A 27,249-nucleotide genomic window follows, 5' to 3' on the forward strand; every position below is an offset into this window, starting at 1 on the left:
TACAAATAGAATTCTGATTTTTCTCCTTTCTCTCCACATTTTGAGGAAATGAATCCAATGTCCTCACCAGAGGACAAGCACAGAAGTCCCCTGAGCACCTCTGAACATCATGAACCCTCAAAGTAAGCTTAGCTTGGGCCCCTTTTCCTTTTCTATCAGTGAGGCTACAGAGCCCCAGATGGGAGACAGGTGGATTTTTCTCTCAGCTGGGACCTTTTCTCTTTCTTGTCTAGCACATTTTGGGAAACCTTCAAGTACATATCATGCTGGTAGTATTTAAACTTTGCACTGGAGTGAATTCCAGGGGTTATGTCCTCACTGAGACCAATGGAGATGAACATAAAGGAATATGTGGCCAAACACCTCAGCCTCTTTAAATATACTTTCCTTTGCTCCTTGGTTAACAGGGTCTGTCTGCTCACATTGGAGAAACTGCCAGTGACTCAGATCCTGAAAGGATCTGCTTTAGAGCAAAAAGGAGTCTAGTACTTTTCACTCCTCCATCTTGTGGTCAACCTGTCAAACTACACTTTTTGCTATCATCCAATATAGACAACACTGGCAGTCAGTAAAACAAAGCTCATTCTTCCATTTCGAAAAGAATTAAAGAATTAAATCTAGGAGTCTAGTTGCTGGCTTAACAAAGGGATATACAGCAAAGCCTAAGGTGCCCTGACTCACGAGAGAGTTGATCTCTGCTGCAATGCTGAGGTGAAACCCTAAAATGATTCTGGCCACCTGCTAGGTTCTAGCTCTGACCCTGCACTGGGTCATCTTTGTTCCACCTCCAAACCAGAGTAAATGGAATTCAGGAGGCTGGTTCTGTGCCCACCCCTATGTACCTCATATACTCGCAGCTGCCAGGCTTTTAAATAATGAAACTTAACACTGTACTTAAAGGGCTGTTCTGCTCAAATCATAAATGTGCACGCTAGTTGTTCACAATTAAAACTCTACTCGTACACATTAAATCGACATTTTCACAAGCGTTTTGCCTTAACTAAAAATTTATATCAACATGAAGACCTAGAATTATACTGCATGAGCCCCCAAGATTTGCAGAACATCATTCACCCTTCTTAATCCAAAAACTTGGGTGCCTGAAGGTGGGGTTTTGATCATGGCCAGGCTTCAGTGGTACATCCTTATATACTTGGTGCTCAGCACAGGTCAAGACACACAATAGACCCTCAATAAATATTTGCTGAATTTGAACAATTCCTGTAAAAATCTCATTTAGAGACATCAGCTTGGGACACTTCCTCTCTTACTGTTGCTTCTCCCAGAAGCTCCTGGAATGACTAGGTCTGGCAGCAGGGGGCGCACAGGGCTGCTGCTCAAATTGGAGAATGGCACAAACTCCAAAAGGGAGCTGGATTTAGACCTCCCCTCCCCATGTAGATAATGGGATTCCTAAAGTGCAGAGTGGGAGAGTGGGTACAGGAAGCAGGTTTCAGAGACTGAGAACCTACTAAACAAACTCCTAAGAGAACTTTCCCTTGCAAAGAGAATGCATGAACAAAGAAGGGAGAAGAGGAGAGAAGCCTCCCACAGCTGTTAGCCTGGAACAGCCGCTCTCACCTCAGTTCATCTGGGGAAGGGGCTACAAAGCAAACAATCTTTATTCACAATTGGGGTGGCAGAGGGGAGATACCCCCAGGTCAGTCCAAAAGCAAAGACATTGGGTGGGAAGATGGCACTGGGCGAGGAACTCAGCACTCATCCTCACCCAGCAGGGCATAAGGGTTTCGGCCAGCCAAACTGGACCCTGGAGCTGAGGTTGGGGTGTCCTCATCCCCTTCTCCCTCCTCATCCGCATCCCGGTCCTCCTCTCCCTCCTCCTCACAGGAGCTGCTCAGCTCTTCCTCTTCCTCCTCCTCCTCGTCACCTGCTGGCCCCACCCTGCCCTGCAAAACCACCAGCTCCGTGGTCTCTGGATGGGACTCCCAGGTGCCTGGGGAACCAAAACAAGAAAAAATGGAGGAGAGTTTTGAGCAAGGAACTAAAGCCAGAGAAAGATGGGGAAGAGGCAAAGACTAGGAATAACAATAATCTTTATAGCTGCTGGCATTCATTCATTCATCCATTCATTCAACTTCCTATGTGTAGATTGCTGAACAGAAGCTTTGTGCACATCAACTTCAATAGTTACAATCACCAAGCTAAGGGTCAATTATTACCCTCAGTTTGCAGATCAGAAAACGTCTCAGATGTTAAGTTACAGAGCTAGCCAACAGGTACAGAATCCAGGTTTGACCCTCTTGCTCTCTGGCCACAAAGCCCACACCCTTTTACCTATACCATGGCAGGGGGCTAGGGAAGAATATCTGGGCTCTGACCTTTCTGTTCACTGTAGCCTGGGGGATGAAAACACAGGCTGAGGCGGCCGTCCACTGCCAGCCGCAAGAGACTGTTGGCTGCTCTGTACACATCATTCCGAGCCGCCTTGGCTGTCTTGTAACCACGTTTCTCTGCCCAGGCTGGAGGGAGAAAAGAATAATGGAAAGAGAAGGCATTAACCAGATACCAGTTATATTCCCACTCCCATAACACAGTCCTTCCAGTTTTCCCCAAAACATTCCAGGCCAGAGATCTTACTGGCTATGCAACAAAAATCTAGGGGTGAGTGGACAGCAGCTTCATCAATGGCAGAATCTCTGAGGAGAGGAAAGGAGACAGGGAAGGGTAAAAGGCGAGGCAGGTAAGGAAGAGCAGCTGAAACCAGGTGGGGTGAAGCCAGGCACATGGAACTCACCTTCACAGATGTCCCAGGCACACCAGGGGTGTTCCGCTGAGGGGTCCTCAGCCTCTGGGTGGCGCAAGTGGAGCAGGGCCTGCACGGGAATTCGGGAGGCCAGGTAGCCCACAGCAGTATAGGGCTCCTGGATCTGGGCGATGGGGTAGATCCCTGCCAGAACCTGAGGGAAATGAGCACTCAGTACCTTCCTCAATGTCCCACCTTCTCTCTTTCCCTTACCCACCCTCCCCCTCATACCTGCAACTGCCTAGGCAGAAGAGATGGGAAGATGAGGCCCGGGCAGTCACAGAGCTTCACGGAGGGAGTAAGAAAGTAGGTCTGAAAGTATCGGGTATGGCCTGGGGTTCTGGAGACACTCACGACTTTCCGCCCCACCAGCCCATTGATCAGCGAGGACTTTCCCACATTAGGGAAACCTGAGGAAGGCAAGGAAATTTAATGTTTAACAGGTTTTTACTCTGTGGTGGGACTTGGTGCTATACCTATAGGTAAAAGGGGAACTAAGGCTCAGAAATTAAGGAAATGGTATTGCAGAATACAAATCATGCTCTGGGCTCGCAGGGTTAAATCCTGGCCCTTCCACTTACCAGCTTTGTGATGTCAGGGCAACTTTCTGAGCCTCTGCTTCTTCATTTTACAGCGCAGACACCTCCCTACCTTAGGGTGGTCAGGATTAAATGAGATAACCAATACAACTTGTGTGGGTCAGTGCCTGCAGTACAGTAAGTACCCAGTACCAGTGATCCACATCTCATAATTACCATGACTTGGCCTGGCACAGTGGCTCACGCTTGTAATCCCAGCACTCTGGGAAGCCAAGGTGGGTGGATCACCTGAGGTCAGGAGTTCAAGACCAGCCTGGCCAACATGGTGAAATCCCATCTCTACTAAAAATACAAAAATTAGCTGAGTGTGCTGGTGGGCACTTGTAATCGCAGCTACTTGGGAGGCTGCGGCAGGAGAACCACTTGAACCCAGGAGGCGGAGGTTGCAGTGAGCCGAGATTGCACCATTGTACTCTAGCCTGGGCGACAAGAGGGAAACTCTTATCTTGAAAAAAATAATAATAATTACGATGACTTGTCCAGGGAGGAAACTGGAAGCCTTGGGACTCACTGCCACTCTGCTCAAAACCACTACCAGTTTTTGTATTTCTGGCTGACTTTAGTGCCTTTATCTCCCTTCCACAGAGCATCTCATTTACCCCACCTCAGCTGCCCATTCCCGTGGTAATACCTGCATCTTGTCACTTCACAGCTCCAAAGCCTCAATTCCAAGCAACCCTCTCTGCCCTGACAACTCATCTTTCCAGCTCACTTACTCTGGTTCCTCCATTCCAGTAAGTCTTTGACCCCTGACCTTAACACAGTAACACTATGCAATATCCAACTCGTGTCCTCAATTTTCTTCTTACTTGACTCAGATTTCATGATCCAGCTCCTCAGTCAGGCCTGTTCAGAAACCTGGAACTCCCTGGTCCCACCTCTCCCCTCTATCTTACTCACCTGGCAAAAATCCCAACCCTATAAAATCCAGTTCTGCCCATTCAGCACTGCTCCTGGGGAGCTGACTGTGGCTAAGAAAAGATGTACCACTGTGCTCAATCTTTACAACACATGGAAGTATCTAGGAGGGAGAGAGGGAAGGAGGGAGAAAAAAGTTCTCCTTTGACGACCACCACCAGACCCATTTCTCTGTCCGCTTTGCAGGAAAACTCCTTAAAAGACTTAGCTACTTTCCACCACTTCTTCCTGCTATCTTCTTTGTAACTGTAAACTATAACATACACAAAAATGCACAGAAGGCTGGGCGCAGTGGCTCAAGCCTGTAATCCCAGCACTTTGGGAGGCTGAGACGGGGGGATCACGAGGTCAGGAGATTGAGACCATCCTGGCTAACACGGTGAAACCCCTTCTCTACTAAAAAACACACAAAAAAACTAGCCAAGCGAGGTGGCGGGCGCCTGTAGTCCCAGCTACTCGGGAGGCTGAGGCAGGAGAATGGCGTATACCCGGGAGGCGGAGCTTGCAGTGAGCTGAGATCCGGCCACTGCACTCCAGCCTGGGTGACAGAGCAAGACTCCATCTCAAAAAAAAAAAAAAAAAAAGCACAGAACATACATACATGTGCAGCCTGATGAACCCGACACCACCCAGTGTGTAACAACACGTTCCATCTTTCCTTTTTTTGTTTTTGCTTTTGTTTTTGAGACAGAGTCTCACTCCCTTGCCCAGGCTGGAGTGCAGCGGTGCAGTGTTGGCTTATGGTAACCTCATCCTCCCAGGTTCAAGCGATTCTCATGCCTCAACCTCCTAAGTAGCTGAGACCACAGGCGTACGGCTCCACGCCCAGCTAAATTTTTGTATTTTTAGTAGAGGTAGGGTTTTGCCATGTTGGCCAGGCTGGTCTCAAACTCCTGACCTCAAGCAATCCGCCTGCCTCAGCCTCCCAAAGTGCTGGGATTACAGGCATGAGCCACCGTACCCGGCCTCCATTCATCCTTCTTGATCATAATCCTCTCCCTCTACACATGTGAGCTTTATCCTTTTAAGAGAATCCACTCCTTACATTTCTCTTTAGTTTATGACCTGTGTATCTCTCAACAACGCAGCTTAATTTTGCAGCTTTCAAACTTGATACAACTGAAATTGTGCGGTATGGATGCTACTGTGTCAGGCTCCTTTCACATAACTTTATGTGAAGTTGTTGCACCTTCTCTCATGGTCCTACTCCAATTTGGCTTCTCCACCCCACTGAAACTATGGATTTTCACATTGCCAAGCCCGCTGAGCAGGTCTCTGTTCTCTCGCTTGGCCTGTCAGCAACAGTTGACACAGCTGATCCCTCCTTTCCTCTTCAAACACCTTCTTCATTTGACTTCTGGGACACTCCCTTGGTTTTCCTCCTCCTCACTCTCCTTTGCCCAGCTAAATGCTGGCTTGTCCTAAGGCTCAATCCTTGACCTCCTCTTCTCCACCTATTTCCTTTCTCTCCTACATCTCATCCAATTCCGTGGCTTTTTTTTTTTTGAGACAAAGTCTCGCTCTGTTGCCCAAGGTGGAGTGCAGTGGCATGATCTTGGCTCACTGTAACCTCCGCCTCCAGGATTCAAGCGATTATCCTGTCTCACCCTCCTGAGTAGCTGGGACTACAGGCATGCACCACCACGCACGGTTAATTTTTTGTATTTTTTGGTAGAGACAGGGTTTCACCATGTTGGCCAGGCTGGTCTCAAATGCTTGGCCTCAGGTGATTCACCTGCCTCCGCCTCCTAAAGGGCTGGGATTATAGGCGTGAGCCACTGTGCCCAGCCTAATTCCATGGCTTTAAATACCATATATATCCATCAATGGCTCCCCAAATTTAAATCTTTCCCAAACTCAAATTTCTATCCTCTTCTCTCCCCTAAGCTGCTGACTACTTGCCCACTGCCTATTCAACATCTCCACTAGGGACATTTAAAAAGAATCTGAAATTTAATTTCTGATTCCCCTCTCCTCCCCAAAGCCTTCAAATCTGCTTCTCCCCTAGTCTTCCCATCTCAGTATTTCCAGTTGCTCAAGACAAAAACATGGAAGTCCTTCTTTATCCTCACTTTCCTTCATGTGCCAACTGCAAACCATTAGCAATCTCATTTTCTCTACCTTCAAAATATATCATGCTTCTGGCCCTGTCTCACCACCTCCAGCATCCTACTCTAAGCAACTCTTATTTCTCTCCTAGATTACTGAAATAGCCTCAACTGCTCTCTCTGCTCCCTTTCTTGCCCACCTCCCATCATTTATTCTCTACTCAGGAGGTATACTTTTAAGAAACAAAATCAAATCTATCATTCTGCTGTTCAGAAGCTACCCTTGGCTTCTCATGAGACTTGGAATAAAATCCAAAATGGCTGTCACAGCCTCAGGGCTCTACATGATGTGGGCCCTGGCGATCTTGCTGACCTCATTCCCAATACTCTATCCTGGCTCCCATACTTCAATCTTCCAGGCACTCTTGCTGGTCCTAGAATCTCCAAGCCCATTCCTTCCTCAAGACCCTTTCCCCACAGTTCTGAATGGCTCACTTCATCTCATCAACCAGTTCTCTCCTCAGGGAGGTTTTCCCTGAGCACCTCTCCTTTCAGTCACTCTCTATCCCCTTTCGTTGCTTTATTGCCTTCACTGCCCCTACATGATTTCGGATCACAAAACCTATTTACTGACAAGAAAATAAGCTCCATGAATATACAGACCTTTCTGCCATTTTCACAGCAGTATGTCCCATCCCTAGAATATCTGGCACCTGGTAAGCGTTCAGTACATATTTGTTGAATGGGTAAATGAATGAGAGCTGGAAGGAAATCCAAACTCAGAGGTGCCTGTGCCACAGCAAACTCCCTCTCACACCACCTGGAATAGAGACCAGCTAAAGCAGAGCCTGCTAAGAGAGGGAACAGAGGCTCCTTGTGAGGGGAAGCCTAGGATCAAAAGTCAGGGAAGGGACAGCCAGATGAAATGACTGGAAAGAGGAGCAATGAGGCAGGTTCTTCCAAAGACAAAAAGGACACTAAGAGATAAGTCAGGGCACTTCCAAGGAGTCCAACTACCTACTCCACATTCCCTAATTTTTTCTGGGTTGGGCCTAATTTGGTTCCAATATCACCTCAGATACCACAACTTGTCCAAGGTCTCTTCTTACCTCTCCTACCCTAAATGAAGACAGGCCCTGGGTCCTAATGATACATTCCTTTTTCCTCCACTGTGAGCTGAGACAAAGCCCTTAAGAGGAGATTCTCCTTGGCAACAAACTTAAAGGGTTAAAACCTAGAAGAAAACTAATACTTGCTGAGCTCCTACTACGATTTGATGATCACTGTACTACACACTAATTACTACAATTCAAATAGTTTATATAAACCACTTAAAACAGTGCCTGTTACATAGTAAGCACCATATAAACACTAAGTTTTAACAATGATAATTATTACTGTTATCACTATTTGTCAGATATTCTTAGGCTCTCTCAACACTATTCCCGTCATTCCTCACATCCATTCTTTTTAAAGACAGGGTCTCACTCTGTCAGCCAGGCTGGAGTGCAGTGGCACAATCACAGCTCACTGCAGCCTTGAACTCCTGGGCTAAGTGATCCTCCTGCCTCAGCCCCTGAAGTAACATGGACTACAGGCACACACCACCACACTTGGCTATATTTTTTTTATCTTTTGTAAAGATGGGGTTTCACTATATTGCCCAGACTGGTCTTGAGCTCCTGGTCTCAAGCAATCCTCTCACCTCAGCCTCCCAAAGCACTGGGACTATAGGCATGAGCTCTCACAAATGGCCCACATCCATTCTTTTAATCAGGTATCAATGGCCTTTTTTAAAAAAAGTCCAAGTAACTAAGACTCAGAGTAGCAAAATCACTTGCTCAAGACCTCACAGCTGAGAAGAGGCTGAATTTAACCCAGGCTGTCAATGATCCCTCCACTGCAGCAGATGCTTCTTCTGCCTTGCCCACCACCACTGGCAGAGATCACCCCTCAGACACCCTGGGGCCTAATGAAACGTGATCACCCTCTCTCTTTTCCAAATATGAAAACTCTGTACCTCCTTGGAGGCCACCACGCACAAGCTGCCACTTCCTTACCCACACAGCCGATGGTCACCACCCCATCCTTGTAGCGCTCTCGGGTTGGGCCAGTTGGCTCCATTGCTGAATCAGTCTGCTGCTCCACCAAGACTGCTGGGCCATCGTCCTCTTCCTCCTCCTCCCCGGAGCCATTACCCCAGGTGGCCCCCGCTACATCCCGAGCAATCTTCTCCCGCCAGCTGCTCAAGTCCACTGCTCAAAGAAGGAGAAGATTAAAGAGGTCCTCCCCAGGGCTGCTGTGTATGATGGCACATACTGTGCCTTGCAGCCTGCACAGATTATGTAACTGGCACCCTCTGGAGGTGTACAGTGCCAACCTGAACAAGAGCAGGTCAGAGAATCTCCCAAAAGTCACTTGATCCCACCCTCCCTGGAATCATGCACATCTCTCTGAGCTTCTGAAAAGTACTAGGAAGGCTAAAGGCAGCAAGCCACTGAGGCTCCCGACTACTTGCTGCCTCTCGTCCCACCAGGTCAGTCTGCTCCTTATTCTGTCCCTTCCCCGGCTTCTTGCACATCTCCACCATACAGCGGGTGGCTTCAGGAAAGGTGAGCAAAATGATTCTGCGTCTTGGGTCTTCCCCATGTCCTCCTACAGCCCTCCTCTAAGGGCCACATACCTTTCCCCACAGTGATGGCTTCACAGGCTCTCAGCAACTGCTCTGGCCCCAGGGCCCGAGTCCATCCTCTCCCCCGCCTCCGACTCTTCTTCAAGACTGAGATCAGAAGGCACAAAAGGAATGGCACACGGGCTTAGGCCTCTCATCTCTCCCACCACCCTTAGGCCCAAGACCAGGTGCCCCCTTGTCAACAAGCCTCTCTGTTCTCCCCTTTGTCCCCTGCCAACTCACCTCTCCCAAGCTGCCCTCTCTCATTGCCCACTCACCACTACTAGGGTCCTGTGGGGTGCGGGGGTCCCGAGGGAAAGAGGTGAAAAGGACGACATGGAGCTGGGGATAGTGTTGATGGAAATAATGCTTCCAGGCAACCACAAGAGCTGGCGGGGCCAGATCCACCTTGTTCAAAACCAGCACCAGGGCCAGCCCAAGTTCTCCAGTCACATACTCATAAAGTGCTGGCGGGAAATTCACAACCTAGGACAGGGTTGATAAGAAGATGGAGCAGTGAAAGGTCAACCCAGAGTTCTCTGCCTCCAGCTCCCCACTTAGCAGGCATAGCTCAGAGACAAGGCCCTGGTGGTAGCAGATTCTGGGCTAAAAACTATAAACCAGCCAAACTGAAAAAGGAAGACAAAACAGGGGTTAGTATTTCTGAGTCTCAGGGGGCTTCCTATAGGTCATGATTAGAGATGGAAATGAACCCAAAACAAGACAAGGAAACAGCGTCACTTAGCACACTGAGGTAAAGGCTGGGATCGGAAATAGGGATGGGTGTTAGGGTAACAATTAGTCTGCTTTTGTGTGCGCACAACTATATAAGTGTGTATACATGCAAGTACATGCACTCGTGTGCATGTTCGTGTGTTAACGATGTGACTGTGAACATGTGTGCAAACATGCCTGTGTATATTGATGTGCACATGATGTATGTGTCAGTACATGTGTGTGTGTACACATTGTTAAGGACCTCCAACCTAAACGGTCCTCACAGACCTCCCTTTCTCCCACTGGAGGACAAGAGTGAAGTTGCAGAGCTAGGATTCATACAGGGCAGTCCAGCAGCAGTCTACAGCCTTAACTACTACTCTACGATTCCAGGTGGGTTCTGTAGCAATTGATGCGGCAGTACTAGAGAAATGAGATAAGGAAGAAAGGGCATCTTCGGGCTGGGCAGGAGGAAGCCCCCAATTGCATTCATAGAATCCCTGGAGCTCCACACTTGGATTTTCTGTTGGTCTAACTGTGATGAGTTAAAGGATAGGACATGGCTGTTTTGAAGAGGAGAGTGAGCTGGCCAAGGGAGGAGTGACAGGCTATAAGAGAGAATAAAAAACTGAGTTCCTAACTGCAGACATCAGCACTAGGCAGAGATCAGAAAGACAGGAAAATAGATAACTCTCTGTCTCCCAACTCTTGCCTCTGACCTTTGCCCCTGAAAAACCTTTCTCCCTCCTCCTCCTTGCCCACCTTTATTCCTAGTACTCACTGGATGTCGGATATCAGTGATAAGCAGGACGATGTCAGACATCTCTAACACCCGCCACAGCTGCCTCCATGTCTAAAAAGACAAGATCAGGAAGAGAACCTGAACACAGAGTCCCTCTCAAGCCTGATCCCAAGCCAATTTGACCATTGGTCACTATGCCCCACTCCTGTCCCTAGAGTACACTGTCACCTCCAGATTGTGCTCAAAGTAGCTGAGTTTCTCAGAGGAGTAAGCCCCATGAATCTTCCCAAGATACTCTTGGAAGCTCCGTTCCTCTTGGCTCATTAGTTGCTCCTTGGACATCTCATAGCTCCAAGGAGGACGTCGAGGAAAGTCCAGAACTGGGAAATCAGGAAAAAGTCCAAGTGTGAGGGAATTTTCAGGATTCAAGAGTACATCCCAGACCCCTCCATCCTCACACTAGGCTCTTACCTTTCCAAACTCCTTCCCCAGCCCAATACTTGTCTTGCCCTCACTCACCTGAGCCAGGCTGATAGACCTCCCGGATGTCCAGCTCCAACACCTCAGCACTGACCGGCTGTAGAACTTGCTCCCGGGCTGCTCTCTTTCTCCTCTCTACCTCCTCTCTGCTGTCTCTCTCAAAATGCAGTCGGTATCTAAGGGAACAGGGACCGAGACATCCAGCGCAATCCTGTGGCCACAAACTCCTATTTTCTCCCCTCTTGGACAATCAACTTCGCAAAGCATTCTCTGGTCGTTCAAGTCTCCTCTCTCAAGTCAGCCTTCCCCCAAGTCCTTCTTTCAGGCAATACTCAGCCTCCTCCTTCTAAAAGCCCAACTCTCTCCAGCCCCTCTGGAAAGCAAGATTGTGGCCCGCACTGGGGAGCCGAGGGGCTAGCGGAGAACTGTGGCATCGCAGGCCCACCGTCTTCACCAGCAGCAGCCCACTTTCCCCCAAAGCTCTGACTTCCGGGTAGGCGGGAAAGCCGGGAACAGCGCCCCCTCCCACCCTCACCGATTTGGGTCGTAGCCTCGTGGACCCAGCCCCTGAGAAGGCTGCTGGTTAAGCCTGCGGATATGATGGGTCACAGACTCCCCGTCCGAGGTGTCTGTCTGTTCCTCTCGCCGCTCCCGGCTCCCGCTGCGGCTGTTGGAACTGGAGCGCAGCCCATCTTGAAGCCCTGCGGGGAGGGGCCGGTGACGCCAGTGCTGGCCAGCTCTCAGGGGCCGTAAGACCCTCTCCCCCACCGGTCTGACTCTTCTTCATCCCACTCAACTTCTTCCGACGCTCTGTCCTCCCAACCACCCTATTCGGGACCCTCCCGGATGTGCGTGGGGGGGAATCACTCCTCCAGGGAGCAGTAGGGACGGCGCCCCGTGCGAGCTGGAGGGATTCCCCTCCCCCAACTCTCCATCCTTCCCCACCCCTTCCAGATGTGGGGGGGTGGGGTGGGAGATCCCCTCCGCGATAGGCTGCGAGGGTTGGCGCGGTCCCACGACCCCCTCCCACGACCCCCAGAGGTGCAGCGGGCACACCCCTCCTTCCAGCTGTGCGGAAGCCCGAGCCCCGCCTCCTCCTCCAGCTCCCGCACTGACCTCTCTTCCGCTCCCGTTTGTCCTGCAACTGCTTCTTCTTCTGCTTCACGCTGAAGGGCTTCTTCCTCGGCATGGCCCGGACCAGTCACCTGGCCCGCCCTCCGCCGAGCTCCTGCCGCCTCAACTGACTGCCCCCCGGGGCAGTCCCCGCCGCAGGGGCCCGGGACCCTAGAGGAGGCGGAGCTAGCAGGTGACGTCAGCGGGCGGGCCCGACCGAATTGCCGCCGCGGCGGCGATGGAAGGCGGACAGGGGAGATACACAGTCACTTCCCTCCAGGAGCGAGGCGAAAGGATGATGCGGGGTGGGCTACTGGCACGTGAGAGCCAGTGGCACCGAGAGAGCACCCCGGCGGCAAGGAAGGAGGCGCGCGTGGGAGGACCAGGCTAACTCCGTCACGGACGCTACCAACTCGCGTTCGGAGGAGGGGGGAGCGCGTGTCATCACTACCTTGCGCTCCCGGGAGAAGCTACCACTCACCTGGAGGGGGCGGCGGAGCGGAGGGCGGGGCCTATTACCTAGGGTAGAGGAGGAGTGGACACGCTGAGGCTACACTCCCAACCCCCGGGCTTGACCTTAGTGGAAAGCCGAGACTGTGCGTCCCGGGAATGAAGCCAGGTTGCTGGGCTACACCGGGGGCACGGTCAGAGGTCTTTAGGGGAGGGCGGCGGTCTGAAGAGTCCTGGCTGCCGACCTGCTGGGACCCAAATTCCTTGTGGGAACGATGATAAGGAGCAGGTTTACAGATCAGAAGTGCAAAAGCGGGCGAGAAGCGAAACCCAGGCGGGACAAGGGCTCTTGGAGGGAGGTCAAAGGGCACAAAGTTGTGCCTGCAGCTGTTACCATAGTAACCGAGGACCGGATGTGGCGATCTTACGGTGCGACAGTCCTCTTCTCAGGCCTTCTGGCCCGAGAGCCTGTTGACTCTGTGACACACTCTGAGGAGCTGGTTGTGGTGTTTTCCAGCGAGGGAAGAAGAGCGGAATTTTTTCAAAGCATTTATAGAAACGCAGCAAAGGGAAGGTGTGAGGTTGCCGCCATGCCTGGCAGAGACGGAGAGAGGCAGTTTACTCCAGAATGCGGCCGCCACAGATGTTCTCTGCAACCTTCCGGAAGTGGAATGGTGGGAGCTTCGGCATTGCTGCCCACCGACCCCCCGGAAGCGGAAACAGAATCCCCGCGTGCCCCTTCCTCACTACCCTCCAAATCCCGCTGCAGCCATTGCCGCAGCCACGATGCCGAAACGAAAGAAGCAGAATCAGCACCAGCCACCGACACAGCAGCAACCCCCACTGCCCGAGCGGGAAGAGACTGGAGATGTGGAGGATGGGAGTCCCATCGGTGAGGGGTCAGGGAGGGATGTGCACATGCCTGTCAAGCCCGTCCGGGCGAAGGGCTAGGGGCTAATAAGCTGCGAAGGAAGGGGCTCTAACGGAAGGAGGAAGGGCGCACGCGCTGGGTAGGGATGGCAGCAGGGCTGTCCCAAATGGAGCCTTGAACCAGGAGTTCTCTTACTGGAACCGTCAACCTCAATACGGCCCCAAACCTTTCTGGAGAAGGCGGGGGTGGAGAGAGTAAAGAGCTCTTTTGCGCAGCCGCAGAACAGTAGGGGAAAGGGGCAGTAGAGATGTTGCAGATTGCGATGACTGGGTTGACAGTTTGTATCCGGATTTTGACTGAAAAGGTACAGGTGCCGCTTTCTCTAAACTAGTCCTCTGGCCGAGTGAAAGGAGAAGAGAACTGACTGGCCAGCAGTTAAGGTGAGGGATTGTTTTATGTCTGGAGACACTTAGGTTGTTTTGGATAGCGACGGTACGGTGAGGAAAAGAAAAAGTTGTCAGTATCTTTTCCTGCATTATCGCCTTTGATTGAATATCTACTTTTTGCAAACCCTGAAACAGCTTTGCAGAAAAAAGAGCAGATAGATGGGGTGAGAACTCCTAAGACTGCTGAAAATATACCTGACTTTACTGGTTGAATTAAGAAATGAGTAATACAAGAAAAACGCCTAAGAACAGAATCATCAGTCCTTTAATCCATTCTGATGACCATATTTTCATGTCTGCTCTTAGGACCACCCAGCCTTCTGGGCCCTCCCCCCATGGCCAATGGAAAACCTGGCGACCCTAAGTCAGGTGAGGAGGAAGGGGCCCTGATCCTTGTATTAGGTCGCGGATAAGACAGCAAGGGAGGGGATAAAACCCAGGAAGGACTTAAAAATCAAAAGATCAGGGATTCCATCCCTAAATGAATGGAGAGAAGTTGTATATTTGCTGACTGAAAAACTCAATGTTGTAAAAATGTCACTTCTTCCCAAATTGATGTATAGACTTCATGCATTCCAAGTCAGAACACCCATAATGTTTTTGTGGAAATACACAGTATTATAGGGAAATGCAAAATACCAAGGTGAGAGACTGTCAAAACAATCTTGAAGTGGGAGGGCGTACTATGAATATCAAGATTTGTAAGCTGGGCATGGTGGCATATGCCTGTGGTCCCAGCTACTCAGGAGGCTGAGGTAGGAGGATCCTTTGAGCCCAGGAGTTTTTGAGGCCACTTGGGCAACATAGTGAGATCCTGTCTATAAAAACAAGAAGGAAAAAAGACTTACTATAAAGCTACAGTAGTTACAACGATGCGGTTTGGACACAATGATAGACATAAGTCAACAGGACTTATGTCCCGAAGAGTCCAATAACAGGCCCATACATGTGTGGACACTTCATTTATGATGAAGATGGAACTGGAAAGTTGGTCTTTTCAATAAATGATATTGGATCAATTGGATATTCATGTTAAAAAATGGAATTTCACCTTGTAGTCATAATCATATTGTATAATGGACTGTAGATCTAAGTATAAAAGGTAAGAGAATAATTATTCTAGAAAGTAAATGTATTTTCTAAGAGTAGCTAAGAGTTCTTAAACAGACAAGAAATGTAGGTATACACACTAACCATAAAGGAAAGATTGATAAATTGAACTCCGTTAGAAAATATAAATTTGTGGCCAGGTGCAGTGGCTCACACCTGTAATCCCAGCACTTTGGGAGGCCGAGGCGGGCGAATCACAAGGTCAGGAGTTCAAGACTAGACTGACCAACATAGTGAAACCCCTATCTCTACTAAAAAATACAAAAATTAGCCGGATGTGGTGGTGTGCGCCTGTAATCCCAGCTACTCAGGAGGCTGAGGCAGGAGAATCGCTTGAACCTGGAGGCGGAGGTTGCAGTTAGCCGAGATCGCACCACTGCACTCTAGCCTGGGTGACAGAGTGAGACTGTCTCAAAAAAAAAAAAAAAAAAGAAAGAAAAGAAAATATAAACTTGCCAAATAACGCCATTAAGAAATTAACAGGAAGCTATACAATAGAAGATATTTGCAACAAATATAACTAATAAAGATCCTGTATCTATAATATATAAAGGATTCTTCCAGACAAGCCATTTGAAAAATCGACCAAAAAAAAAAAAAAAAAAAGACACCTTATTAAAATGGAGCTCTAAATGAACTAAAAGTCTAAATCAACAAGTACTCAATATCATTAATCGTCAAGTAAATGCAAGATAAAAATATACCACTTTGAAATTAGAACTCTTGTGTACTGCTGCTGGGATTATAAAATGGTGAAACTACTATATAAAACAATATGAAGAGATTCCTCTTAAGCAATTAAAAATATATATGTATGACAAAAAAAATTAAAAATAGAACTACCCCAGAACTCCTGCTTCCAGGTATATAGCAAAAAAAATAAATAAATAAAATGGAAAGCAGGGTCTTGACATATTTGCAGACTCATGTTCATAGCAGCAGTATTCACAATAACAAAGAGGTGGAAGCAACCCACATGTCCACTGATGGAAGAATAAACAAAATGTGGCGTGTACATACAATGGAATATTATTCAGCCTTAAAAGGAAGAAAATGCTGTCACATACTACAACATGGATGAACTTTGAGGACTTTATGTTCAGTAAAGACATAGTGTATGATTCTGCTTATCTGAGGTGTCTAAAGTCAAATTCAGGGGCCAGGTGTGGTGCTTCACACCTGTAATCCCAGCACACTGGGAGGCCAAGGCAGGTGGATCACTTGAGGTCAGGAGTTCGAGAACAGCCTGGCCAAAATGGCGAAACCCCATCTCTACTAAAAATAGAAAAACTAGCTGGGCATGGTGGTGCATACCTGTAATCCCAACTACTCAGGTAGCTCAGGCATGAGAATTGCTTGAACCTGGGAGGCAGAGGTTGTAGTGAGTCGAGATTGCACCACTGCACTCCAGCCTGAATGACAGAGTGAGATTGTCAAAACAAAAAATAAAAATAAAGTCAAATTCAAAGAAACAGTAGAATGGTCGTTACTAGATGGTGGGGGAAGGAAGACAGAAAAGGGGAGTTTTGTTTAATGGGTACAGAGTTTCAGTTTTGCAAGATAAGAAACTTTTGGAGATCGGGCATGGTGGCTTACGCCTGTAATCCCAGCACTTTGGGAGGCCAAGGCAGGTGGATCATGAGATCAGGAATTCGAGACCAGCCTGGCCAACATGGTGAAACCCTATCTCTACTGAAAATACAAAAATTAGCCAGGTGTGGTGGTGGGCACCTGTAATCCCAGCTACTCAGGAGGCTGAGGCAGGAGAATCGCTTGAACCCAGAAGCTGGAGGTGGCAGTGAGCCGAGATCGCGCCACTGCACTCCAGCCCGGGCGACAGAGCGAAACTCCATCTCAAAAAACAAACGAACAAAAACTTGGAGATCTGTTTCACAACAATATGAATATACATAACACTACTGAACTGTACACTTAAAAATAGTTAAAATGGTAAATTTTATGTGTTTTTTACCACAATAAAAAGCAAACAAAACGAGGCATGATGACTCATGCCTGTAATCCCAGCACTTTAGGAGACCAAGGTGGGAGGATCACTTGAGCCCAAGAGTTCAAGACCAGCCTGGGCACTGTGGCAAGACCCAATCTCTCATTAAATAAATAATAATAACCAAACAAAATAACCACCACTTTTCACACTCACCAGAATGGCAAAATTTAAAAATCTAACAATTCTAAGTGTTGTCAAGGCTATAGGACAACTACTGGTGGGAGTGCAAATTGCTATAACCACTTTGAAAAAAAATTTGGCATTATGTGTGAAACTTGAGCATAACATATACTTTATAACCCAGCAATACCTCTACTATGTATATACTCAACAGAAATGCATACGTATGTGTAACAACATGTATAAAAATGTTTATAGTGGCATTTCTCGTTATAGCCCCAAACTGGATACCACCCACATGTCCATCATCAGTAGAATGGATAAATAAGTTGTTGTGTATGCATGCAATGGGACTACACTGCAACGAAAATGAATGAACTACTGCTACAGGCAACCTGGATGAATCTCACAAACATGATGTTGAGCGAAAGGAGCCAGACATAAAAGAATGCAGACTGTATGATTCCATTTTTGTGAAGTTCAAAAACAGGCAAAAACTAACCTATGGTGTCAGGATAGTGGTTACCTTTGGGGAGGAGGGTGGGTAATGGGAAAAGGGGCACAAGGGGAGGATCTTTTGAGGTGCTAATAAGGCTTTATCTCTTCACCTGGTGGTGGAAACTCAAGTGTGTCTACTTTGTGATAATTGGGTTGTGCACTTAAAACTGGTGTGTCTTTAAAACTGCTGTTCTTCAATAAAAAAAATTTTTTAAATCAGGGCCTATCAGGATTCAGCTGCCCATTGGTCACCTTTCTGTGTCTTTCTTTCTCTCTCTGTCTCTCTCTCTCTCTCCAGCTCTTCACAGAGGTCCTCCAGGATCAAGGGGACCACTGATTCCACCACTGCTGAGTCTCCCACCTCCTCCTTGGGGTAGAGGCCCAATTCGGAGAGGCCTTGGCCCCAGGTCTAGCCCATATGGTCGTGGTTGGTGGGGAGTCAATGTTGAACCTCCTTTTCCGGGGCCAGGTCATGGGGGTCCCACCAGGGGAAGCTTTCACAAAGAACAGAGAAACCCTCGAAGGCTCAAAAGCTGGTCTCTTATCAAGAATACCTGCCCGCCCAAGGATGACCCCCAGGTTATGGAAGGTGAGGTCCATTTTGTTACGCCCATTACTCCCAGAGTGACCTAATTTTCAGAAGATCATTCATGATCTTCTTTGGGCTTTCCTTTTTGCTTTTGAAGCAGAAGTAGACCTGAATGTTATTTCTCCCAGGAGAAAAACTACCATTCCAAAATACCTGGAAATGGTAGGGGGGTAGAAAATCAGTTCTCCTTCTGTCTCTGCTTTTCATCATATTTGTTTTCTTTGTTGCTCAAATTTTTAACTTTAATTTTCACTTGTTCACAGACAAATCCGACCGCCCTGTCTGCCGACATTTTGCCAAAAAGGGTCACTGTCGATATGAGGACCTCTGTGCCTTCTACCATCCAGGCGTCAATGGACCTCCTCTGTGAGACTGTGCCTTCCCATCCAGGCTGGAAGGAGCTCTCTGTGACCTAGCGGCCATGTATTTCTCTGTAGCCCTGTAATGGCTACTGTGAGGCTCTTCCAACACCCTCAGTCAGTGACACACCCACCCCATCCACCACCTCCCCAGTTTGGGGTCCAGAGTTGTGTTGCGTCACTGGTGCGCGGTGTATGCGCTTTCTTCTGATCCAGCCTTTAGAGACTTGCCTTTGGGACCCATCTTTGCTCCCTTAAGTTGCCTCCTGGATCTTCTTTCCCATCATCAAATGACTGCTGAACAGGAAACCTCTTTGGTGCTGTTTCTTGTGCATCTGTCCACCTGTTCCCCAGTACTGCCCTCAATTCCTGAGAGCCCTGGAGCGGTTTCCTACCATTCCCTTCTTTTAGCTGCTTGTTTTAAGTCCTTTTTATGTGACATTCCCTACCCCCAATGTTGTCAGCTGCTTGTGAAACTCAGCCAGGTTGTCTAACCTGGGGTCAAGTTTGGGTGACTGGTGCAGAGTTACTTCCTAAAAGGCCACTCTCCCTGCTTTTGGATTTCGTAGTTCCTCTGTCAGTAGCATGATCCCCACCGCCGTGGTCTATGATCACCGTGCTTTGTGAAACTGTGCATCCCCTTGTAGCCTCTCTCAGTGTCTGTGGCATTTTTGTGACTTCCCAGCACTAGAATAAGTTTTCCTGCCAAAACGAGTGAGGCGCTTGACGCCCTCTGGACTTTCCCACTTCCCAACATGGAAGAATTGTGAACTTTCCATCAGACTGCCTCCCTGGCCCTCCCCATTCTTCTCCTGTTGGTTACTCTGGGTCTGACACAGGCCCATGAGATGTCTTATAAAGCCTCCAATGGCTTTATCCTACCTAGATCCCTTCCAGCCCATTTTACTTAGACTATGTCATTGTGAGGCCACCAGTCCTTTCATTTGAATTCTGTGAATCTCCACCTTGCCTATCTTTGGGTGGAACCTGGACAGTACTGTCGCCTTCTTCCAACCCTCTTCCCCTACATCCCTGGCACTGGTTGTTTTCTGTGAAAACAGCAGTGAACAGGTTCAGTTTTGAACTGGCCCTGAGGAAACAGGTCAGGAGTTGTATTGGCAAGAGGGAGGGATGAGAGTTGTTGGAGAACTGAGAATGAGGTGGTTTTTTTTTTTTCTTTTTAACATTTTTTTATATTAGTAATAAATGCAGTGGAAACCAGCATTTTCTTTAATCCCTGTGTTCTAGTCATCTCTGGAGGTATAGATGAAGCTGTTCTTACCTGGTGGAGTCAGCTCATTCTTTAGTTCATACACACTAGTGATGGGGAATGACAAAGCTTAAGGTTCTTCCAGGCTGAAAAAACCAATGGAGGTTCCATTGGCCTGTAGGCATCAACCAGACCAAGCTGCCTTATGTTCAAGGGCAAAGTTTTGTAAGAAAAAGGAAAGGCCAGGTGTCTGTGGAGTTATTTTTAAATACTTTACTTGGCAGAGTTTGTGTTTATGGAGTGGTAATGATGAAGGAGTCTTTCAGCAGCAATTTGCAGAGTGCCTGTGGGCCAGGCAATATATACTAAGCACTAGAGATAACTGACAGCCAAAGCCAATGGATTTAAAATGTACAAGGAAGACAGGTTTCTCATAACCACAAATAGCATGTAAAGTTAAACCTGCCAAAAGTGCTGGGAAGAAGACAGAGTGAAGCGGAGTTGTGTAATAAAGGGAGTCAGGGAAGGAGATGCAACTGAGACAAGCTCCAAAGGATAAACAGGAGGTGGGGTGGGAAAGGGGAGTCAAGGCAAAGGTCTTAGCTAAAAGACCTAGGGGAAAAGGAGCTAAGAAACCTAGGGACAGTGGGAGATGATGCAGAAGAAAGAGGAGTTAGACCACTTAGGGCCTTGGAGAACATGAGGATTTGGCTCTTTTCTTAGAACAGAAGCCTTTGAAGAATTTTAGACGGGAGTATCATGGCTTAGGCGGGCTTTTCAAAAAAATCAGCTTGTATGAAGAGGGCCCACCTTGGACCTGGAAGTTAGAAAGCTACTGGCTATTTCAGTAGTACAAGTGAGCCATGATGATGACATAGACTTGGGTAGTAGAGTTGGAGAAAAGTAGACATTTGAAAATTACAGGTCAAAACAAAAGTATCAGATTTCTCCAGGTAGTTCTGGCTTATGTAACTGCCATTTAAAAAGAAGTCTTAAGATAGAAGTTTATTTCTCTCACAGGTCAAGAGGTAGACAATCAACAATCCAAGATATGTGACAATGCCACCATTACAAGGTCCCTGAGTATTCGGAACGTCAACCCCCAACTGTTAGATTCACAACCACAAACTTCTATTCACAGTCCAAAGTGAAGCTCTGGCTTCCTCATCCATGTTCAAAGCCTCAGGATGGAGGAAGAGCCAAGAACACCCGTTGTCTGGGAAGAAACTTCCTTTTTTTTTTTTTTTTGAGACAGAGTCTCCTGTCGCCCAGCCTGGAGTGCAGTGGCACAATCTCGGCTCACTGCAAGCTCCGCCTCCCAGGTTCACGCTATTCTGCCTCAGCCTCCCGAGTAGCTGGGACTACAGGTGCCTGCCACCATGCTTGACTAATTTTTCGTGTTTTTAGTAGATACGGGGTTTCACCATGTTAGCCAGGATGGTCTCTATCTCCTGACCTTGTGATCTGCCCACCTCGGCCTCCCAAAGTGCTGGGATTACAGGTATAAGCCACTGCGCCCAGCCAGAAGAAACTTCTTAAAAGTTAACTTACAGCTCCTCAACTTATGGGCAAGCATTTAAGCTGAGTTTATTAATTCTACAGAGGTTATCTCCCTAAAAGAGGGCTAGGAATGACAGGGTTAGGGTTTGTGTTTGGTGATTTCAAAAGAAGCAGAAAAGGCCAGGTGTGATGGCTCAAGCCTGTAATCCCAGCACTTTGGGAGGCCGAGACAGGCGGATCACAAGGTCAGGAGATCGAGACCATCCTGGCTAACCCGGTGAAACCCCATCTCTACTCAAAACTACAAAAAAACTAGCCAGGCGAGGTGGCAGGCGCCTGTGGTCCCAGCTACTCGGGAGGCTGAGGCAGGAGAATGGCGCAAACCCGGGAGGTGGAGCTTGCAGTGAGCTGAGATCCGGCCACTGCACTCCAGCCTGGGTGACAGAGCAAGACTCTGTCACAAAAAAAAAAAAAGCAGAAAATTGTTCTATGACTACTTCTTAATCTTATCTAGAAGGAGGGAGAAATGAAATATGACTAAAGCTGTAAGGTAAAAAAGCCAATACATTTTAGCTGACAGGGAACTGTTTGGTGTTTTTGTGCTTAGACAAGATTTTGAAGTTTGTCTAACTTCATCACAAACACAGAATGACCTTGTTTGACACTGATTTTCTGTGAGATAGTTTATGTTCAACAAGAGTACCAGGGCCTAACTATGGGCAACAGGCCAGCTCCCAGCAACACCAAAGCCTGCTAGTTATTGTCAGGCCAATTCCCAATTCTCAGGGACTGTTTTTCTTAAAAGTAAACAAACATATAATTACAGGTTGAGATGAATCATATGAAGGAAATAAATGGGGTACTGAATAGAAACAGTAGTTGGGGAGCTACTCAAGACATGGTGGCTGGGCGCAGTGGCTTATGCCTGTAATCCCAGCACTCTGGGAGGCTGAGGCGGGTAGATCACCTGAGGTCAGGAGTTTGAGACCAGCCTGGCCAACATGGTGAAATCCTGTCTCTACTAAAATACAACAATTAGCTGGGCATGGTGATGGTCTATAATCCCAGCTACTTGGGAGGCTGAGGCAGGAGAATGACTTGAACCCAGGAAGCAGAGGTTGCAGTTAGCCGAGATCGCACCATTGCACTCTACCCTGGGTGACAGAGGGAGACTCCATCTCCAAAAAAAAAAAGACATGGTGGCTAGGATAGACCTCTCTGAGGAATCTGTAGATGAAGGGCCCAGAACTTAGCCTTGAGGAACTCTGACATTGAATGGCTAAGTGAAGAAGGACAAGGATAAGCCAGACAAGGAGACTAAGGAGAGATGACAGAGAGGCAGGGAGAGATCTTAGAGTATGGCATCATCTGGCTGCTTGCTCAGTGCCAGGTACCCTGCTAAGCTCTTTATAGACACTGTCTTACTTAAGCTTCATATACTTTCTTTTTTTTTTTTTGGCGGGGGCGGGTCATTCAAGCGATTCTCCTGCCTCAGCCTCCCAAATAGCTGGAATTACAGTGCCCACCACCACACCCAGCTAATTTTTTGTATTTTAGTAGAGATGGGGTTTCACCATATTGGCCAGGCTGGTCTCGAACTCCTGACCTTAGATGATCTACCTGCTTCGGCCTCCCAAAGTGCTGGGAATATAGGCATGAGCCACTGTACCTGGCCAAGCTTCGCATACTTTCAATGAACACTTTAGTGCCTAGTGTAGAGCAAGCACTGTTTTAGGAGCTGGAGATACATCAATAAAAAGGACAAAATCCTTGCCCATATGGAGCTTACATATTGCTTTGAGGGTGATAGACAATATACATAGGTAGTATAATTTTAAGTAATAGTAAGTGCTCCAAATGAAAATAAAATGAAAAAAGAGGTTAGAGAGTGACAGGGGGAAGAGAACAGGTAGATACAAAGAGAGAGCTGCTTTGAGGAGGTAACACAGAGAGAGAAAATTAAACGAGGGAACAAACCATATGAACACATGGAGAAAGTGCATTCCAGACACAGGGAACAGCAAAGGCAAAGGCCTTGATGCAGGAATGACTTTGGGGTGTTTGAAGTAAAAACAGAAGGCCAGGCCAGACGTGGTGGCTCATGCCTGCAATCCCAGCACTTTGGGAGGCTGAGGCAGGAGCACTACTTGAGCCCAGAAGTTCGAGACCAGTCTGGGCAACATGGTGAGACCCTGTCTCTGCAAAAATGTTTAAAAAGTACCCAGGCCTGGTGGCATGTGCCTGTAGTCCTAGCTAGTTGGAGGCTGAGGTGGGAGGATCCTTTGAGGCTGCAGTGAGCTATGATTATACCACTACACTCCAGCTTGAATGACAGACCAAGATCCCGGCTCAAAAAAAAAAAAAAAGCCCAGTGTGGCTAGACTGTGGGAGATGGGATCAAGATGTTTAACAGAGGGCATATTGTACAGAGCCCCATAAGCTATGGTAAAGCATTTGGATTTTATTCTGGATTTTATGCTTTTTTTAATACTTTTATACTTTGAACAAATGGATTTTTTTTTTTTTTTTTTTTTTTTGAGATGGAGTCTCACTGTGTCACCCAGGCTGGAGTGCAGTGGTGTGATCTTGGCTCACTGCAACCTCCACCTCCCAGGTTCCAGTGATTCTCCTGCCTCAGCCTCCCAAGTAGCTGGGACTGCAGGCACCCACCACCACGCCTGGCTAATTTTTGTATTTTTAGTAGAGACAGGGTTTCACCATGTTGACCAGCCTGGTCTCGAACTCCTGACCTTTTGATCTGCCCGCCTCAGCCTCCCAAAGTGCTGGGATTACAGGTGTGAGTCACTGTGATCAGCCCATGGATTTACATATAAAAACTACCTCCGACTGTAGATGTGAAGGATAGACTAGAGAATGAGAATGACAGCAGGCAGACCAGTTAGGAGGCCAGTGCAGTGGTCCAGGGAGAAGAGACGATGGCTTGGTCAGGGTAGAGGTGGAGAGAAGTGGTCAAATTTGGGTTATGTTTTACTCTCAGTTGATGGCAATTGCAACTTTCTAGTTAACTCAGGCCAGAAACATTGGAGTCATCCTTAATTCTATTTGTCAAACATGACCTCCAATCCATTAACAAAACTTGTTGGCTCTTTTCCAAAATATATTAGAAACCAGCCCTTTCACACCTCCACTGCTGTCACTCTAGTCTGAGTCACCATCACCTCCTAATAGATCTCCCTGCTTCTGTCATTTCTGCCCATTCTCTGCTGCTCGCCCCCTCCCGCCCCCCGCCCAGGTTATTCTCAGCACAGCCTCCAGAGTCATCCTTTTTATTTATTTATTTTTTAACAACTTAAAAAATTGTATAGGCTGGGCACGGTGGCTCACGCCTCTAATCCCAACACTTTGGGAGGCCAAGGCAGGTGGATCACGAGGTCAGGAGTCCGAGACCAGCCTGACAAACATGGTGAAACCCCGTCTCTACTAAAAATACAAAAAGTAGCCAGGCGTGGTGGTGCACACTTGTAATTCCAGCTACTCAGGAGACTGAGGCAGCAGAATTGCTTGAACCCAGGAGGCAGAGGTTGCAGTGGGCCGAAATCACGCCACTGCACTCCAGCCTGGGCGACAGAGCAAGACTCCGTCTCAAAAAGTAAAATAAATATTAAAAAATTGTATTATATACAGACCAGGGGTCTCACTATGTTGCCTAAGTTGGTCACAAACCCCTGGGCTCAGGCAATTCTCCCGCCTCAGCCTCCCAAAGTACTGGCATTACAGGTGTGAGCCACTGCACCTGGCCAGGTCATCCTTTTATTTATTTTATATATTTTTATTTATTTATTTTTTTGAGACGGAGTCTCCCTCTGTTGCCCAGGCTGGAGTGTAGTGGCGCGATCTCGGCTCACTGCAAGCCCTGCCTCCCGGGTTCACACCAATCTCCTGCCTCAGCCTCCCCAGTAGCTGGGACTACAGGCACCCGCCACCACGCCCGGCTAAATTTTTTGTATTTTTAGTAGAGACGGGGTTTCACCATGTTAGCCAGGATGGTCTCGATCTCCTGAACTCGTGATCCGCCTGCCTCAGCCTCCCAAAGTGCTGGGAGTACAGGCATGAGCCACCGCACCCGGCCCAGGTCATCCTTTTAAAATGTAGGTTGGATCACATCACTGTGCTTAGAAGTCTGCAGTGACTTCCATTTAAATCAACAGAAGAAGCCAAAATCTTTAAGATAAGCTAAAAGACCTTTCCCAATCCAGACCCTGCTTTACTTCTCTTTTCACCTTTCCCACAACTCTGGCTCACTCATGCCACTCCAGCCCCACTTGCCTCCTTCCTGTTTGTTTCCCACGTATGTCAGAACACTCCTGCCATAGGGCTTTATTCCAGCTGTTTCTTATGCTAGATAAAGGCCCATCTCCTGGAAATCCATGTGGCCAAAACTAATCTTCTTCAATGATTTGCTTGAATTTCACTTTACTGAGGCCTCATTTAGTGCTAAAATCTGTCCTTTTTATACTTTTAAACTTGATCTATATTTTCTTTTATCTATAGTATCATCTCCCTTGCTAGAAATGTAATCAGATATCTTTATTTTATTCAGTAGTATCCCAAGAGCATAGAAGAGTGCCTGGCACATACTATACACTCAATAAATATATTTGTTGAACAGATGAATGAAAAAATGAGGCAGACTTAGCTTGCTGATGGATTGATTGGGGAGGAGGAATGGAGAAAGAGGACGACCTTTCAGTTTTGGCCCAAATAACTGAATGACATGTGGTGCAATTTCTGGATGGGGAAGCCTGGAAGAGACAGGCTTTAGGGGTAAGAACAAGAGCTCCATTTTGTACGTATTAGAGAGATTTATTAAAGATCTCAGAGAAGATGTCCCATAAGCAGTTGAATTCATGAGCCTGGAGCTCAGGGCAGAAGTTAGGGGCCAGCAAGAGAAGTTTGGGAATCTTCATTGGTTATAGACGGTATTTAAAGTCAGGAGGTAATAGGTGATAAGTCTAGATTAAGGAGAGGGTCAAAGATTGAGCCCTGAGGCACTTCAACATTTAAACTTCAGGAGAAGCCCATTTGATACAAAGGAAACCTGTAGAGAGTAGTGTCCCTGAAGAAAACAAAGGAAGGAGGGAGGGAGTGACCAAGTGTATCAGATGTTGCTGGGAGAGTGAGTAGGATGGCCCCAGATCTGTTGACTTTGGCAAGTGTGAATTCAGACAATGGTGGCAACAAAAGCATGATTGTAGTGATTTGAGAGCTGACAGAACTACAGGGGCACCTTACTCAAGCTCCCGTATTAAGTGGTAGAGTTAGAAGTGAACCAAAGTCTTGATTGTGGTGATAGTTTACTGGGTTTATGCATGTCAAAACTTATTTAAATGTATACTTTGAAGTTTATTTTGGGTACCATTTTATTTTGTGTACAGTTTATTGTATGTCAATTACATCTCAGTAAAGCTGTTACCAGAAAAAAAAGGAAAAAAAAATGAACCGAAGCTCCACTGCACCATAACTTCTGCATGTTGGGCTCCAGTTCCCTGTTTACAATTGTACACTTCGGGATTTTGTGACACATTTCAACACTGGACCGATCAGACCTCTCCCTTAGTCATTGGACTGCGCTGTCTTTTCTGCCCGTGACCCAGTCTCGCCCCATGACCCTCTCCTAAAACACGCGCAGTCTCCTCTCTCTTTCCCTTCCTCTCTTGTCTCTTCCTTGCCTACCAGCCTCACCTGATGGGCTCGTGTTCTCTCCGTCCCCGATCCACTCGGGCTCCGGCGGCTGCTGCTTGGGCGCCTTTGGCATCGCGGTGGCAGTTAGAGCTAGAAACGAGAGTTACAGATAGAAACTAGAATATGCTTAAAAAAAAAAAAGTATGCCTCAACTCCTTCATACTAGTAGGAAATTATTATGGTCATTCCTGGAGTCTCGCGGCGTCGGGAGGTCACGGCGTCAGGCTTCCCAGACCGTCGTAAACGCCATGTGGACGCGACTAGAGTAGGCGGACGCCGGCCCCGCCCCGTCATTGCAGGCCACGCCTCCACTGTACCAGGGCCACGCCCCCG

General features: G+C 47.7%; 2 protein-coding genes across 8 annotated transcripts; one reads left to right on the top strand and one right to left on the bottom strand.

Annotated features, from left to right (window-relative positions):
* On the bottom strand, positions 1-27,087 carry GNL1 (G protein nucleolar 1 (putative)). 3 transcript variants are annotated; one of them, XM_003897296.5, is made up of 13 exons: positions 26,917-27,087; positions 12,056-13,096; positions 11,475-11,640; positions 10,979-11,115; positions 10,688-10,839; positions 10,499-10,570; positions 9,279-9,486; positions 9,013-9,108; positions 8,390-8,584; positions 2,996-3,174; positions 2,756-2,918; positions 2,340-2,480; positions 1-1,954 (listed from the first exon to the last, which is right to left on the bottom strand). In XM_003897296.5, the coding sequence occupies exons 2-13, from the start codon at positions 12,126-12,128 to the stop codon at positions 1,713-1,715; spliced, it is 1,824 nt and encodes a 607-aa protein (XP_003897345.1). In that variant the 5' UTR covers positions 12,129-13,096; positions 26,917-27,087; the 3' UTR covers positions 1-1,712. The 3 variants fall into 3 exon arrangements, with proteins under 3 accessions (XP_003897345.1, XP_031522884.1, XP_021792773.1); XM_031667024.1 differs by lacking the exon at positions 26,917-27,087 and having other exon boundaries at positions 1,598-1,954; positions 12,056-13,538; XM_021937081.1 differs by lacking the exons at positions 1-1,954; positions 26,917-27,087 and adding an exon at positions 2,599-2,657 and having other exon boundaries at positions 2,364-2,480; positions 12,056-12,368.
* Positions 12,637-19,737, top strand: PRR3 (proline rich 3). 5 transcript variants are annotated; one of them, XR_645873.2, is made up of 5 exons: positions 13,241-13,394; positions 14,126-14,188; positions 17,334-17,514; positions 17,854-18,144; positions 18,408-19,737. XR_645873.2 is itself a non-coding variant. In XM_003897297.3 (4 exons), exons 1-4 carry the CDS (start codon positions 13,289-13,291, stop codon positions 18,512-18,514), a joined length of 567 nt encoding a protein of 188 aa, XP_003897346.2. In that variant the 5' UTR covers positions 12,923-13,288; the 3' UTR covers positions 18,515-19,737. The 5 variants fall into 5 exon arrangements, 2 of the variants coding, with proteins under 2 accessions (XP_009202987.2, XP_003897346.2); XR_001901682.2 differs by having other exon boundaries at positions 13,291-13,394; positions 14,126-14,921; XR_001901683.3 differs by lacking the exon at positions 13,241-13,394 and adding an exon at positions 13,715-13,813.
* Positions 27,088-27,249: the final 162 nt, after the last annotated feature.

Source organism: Papio anubis, chromosome 6, assembly GCF_008728515.1.
Source record: "Papio anubis isolate 15944 chromosome 6, Panubis1.0, whole genome shotgun sequence".
In the NCBI taxonomy this organism is placed as follows: Eukaryota; Metazoa; Chordata; class Mammalia; order Primates; family Cercopithecidae; genus Papio; species Papio anubis.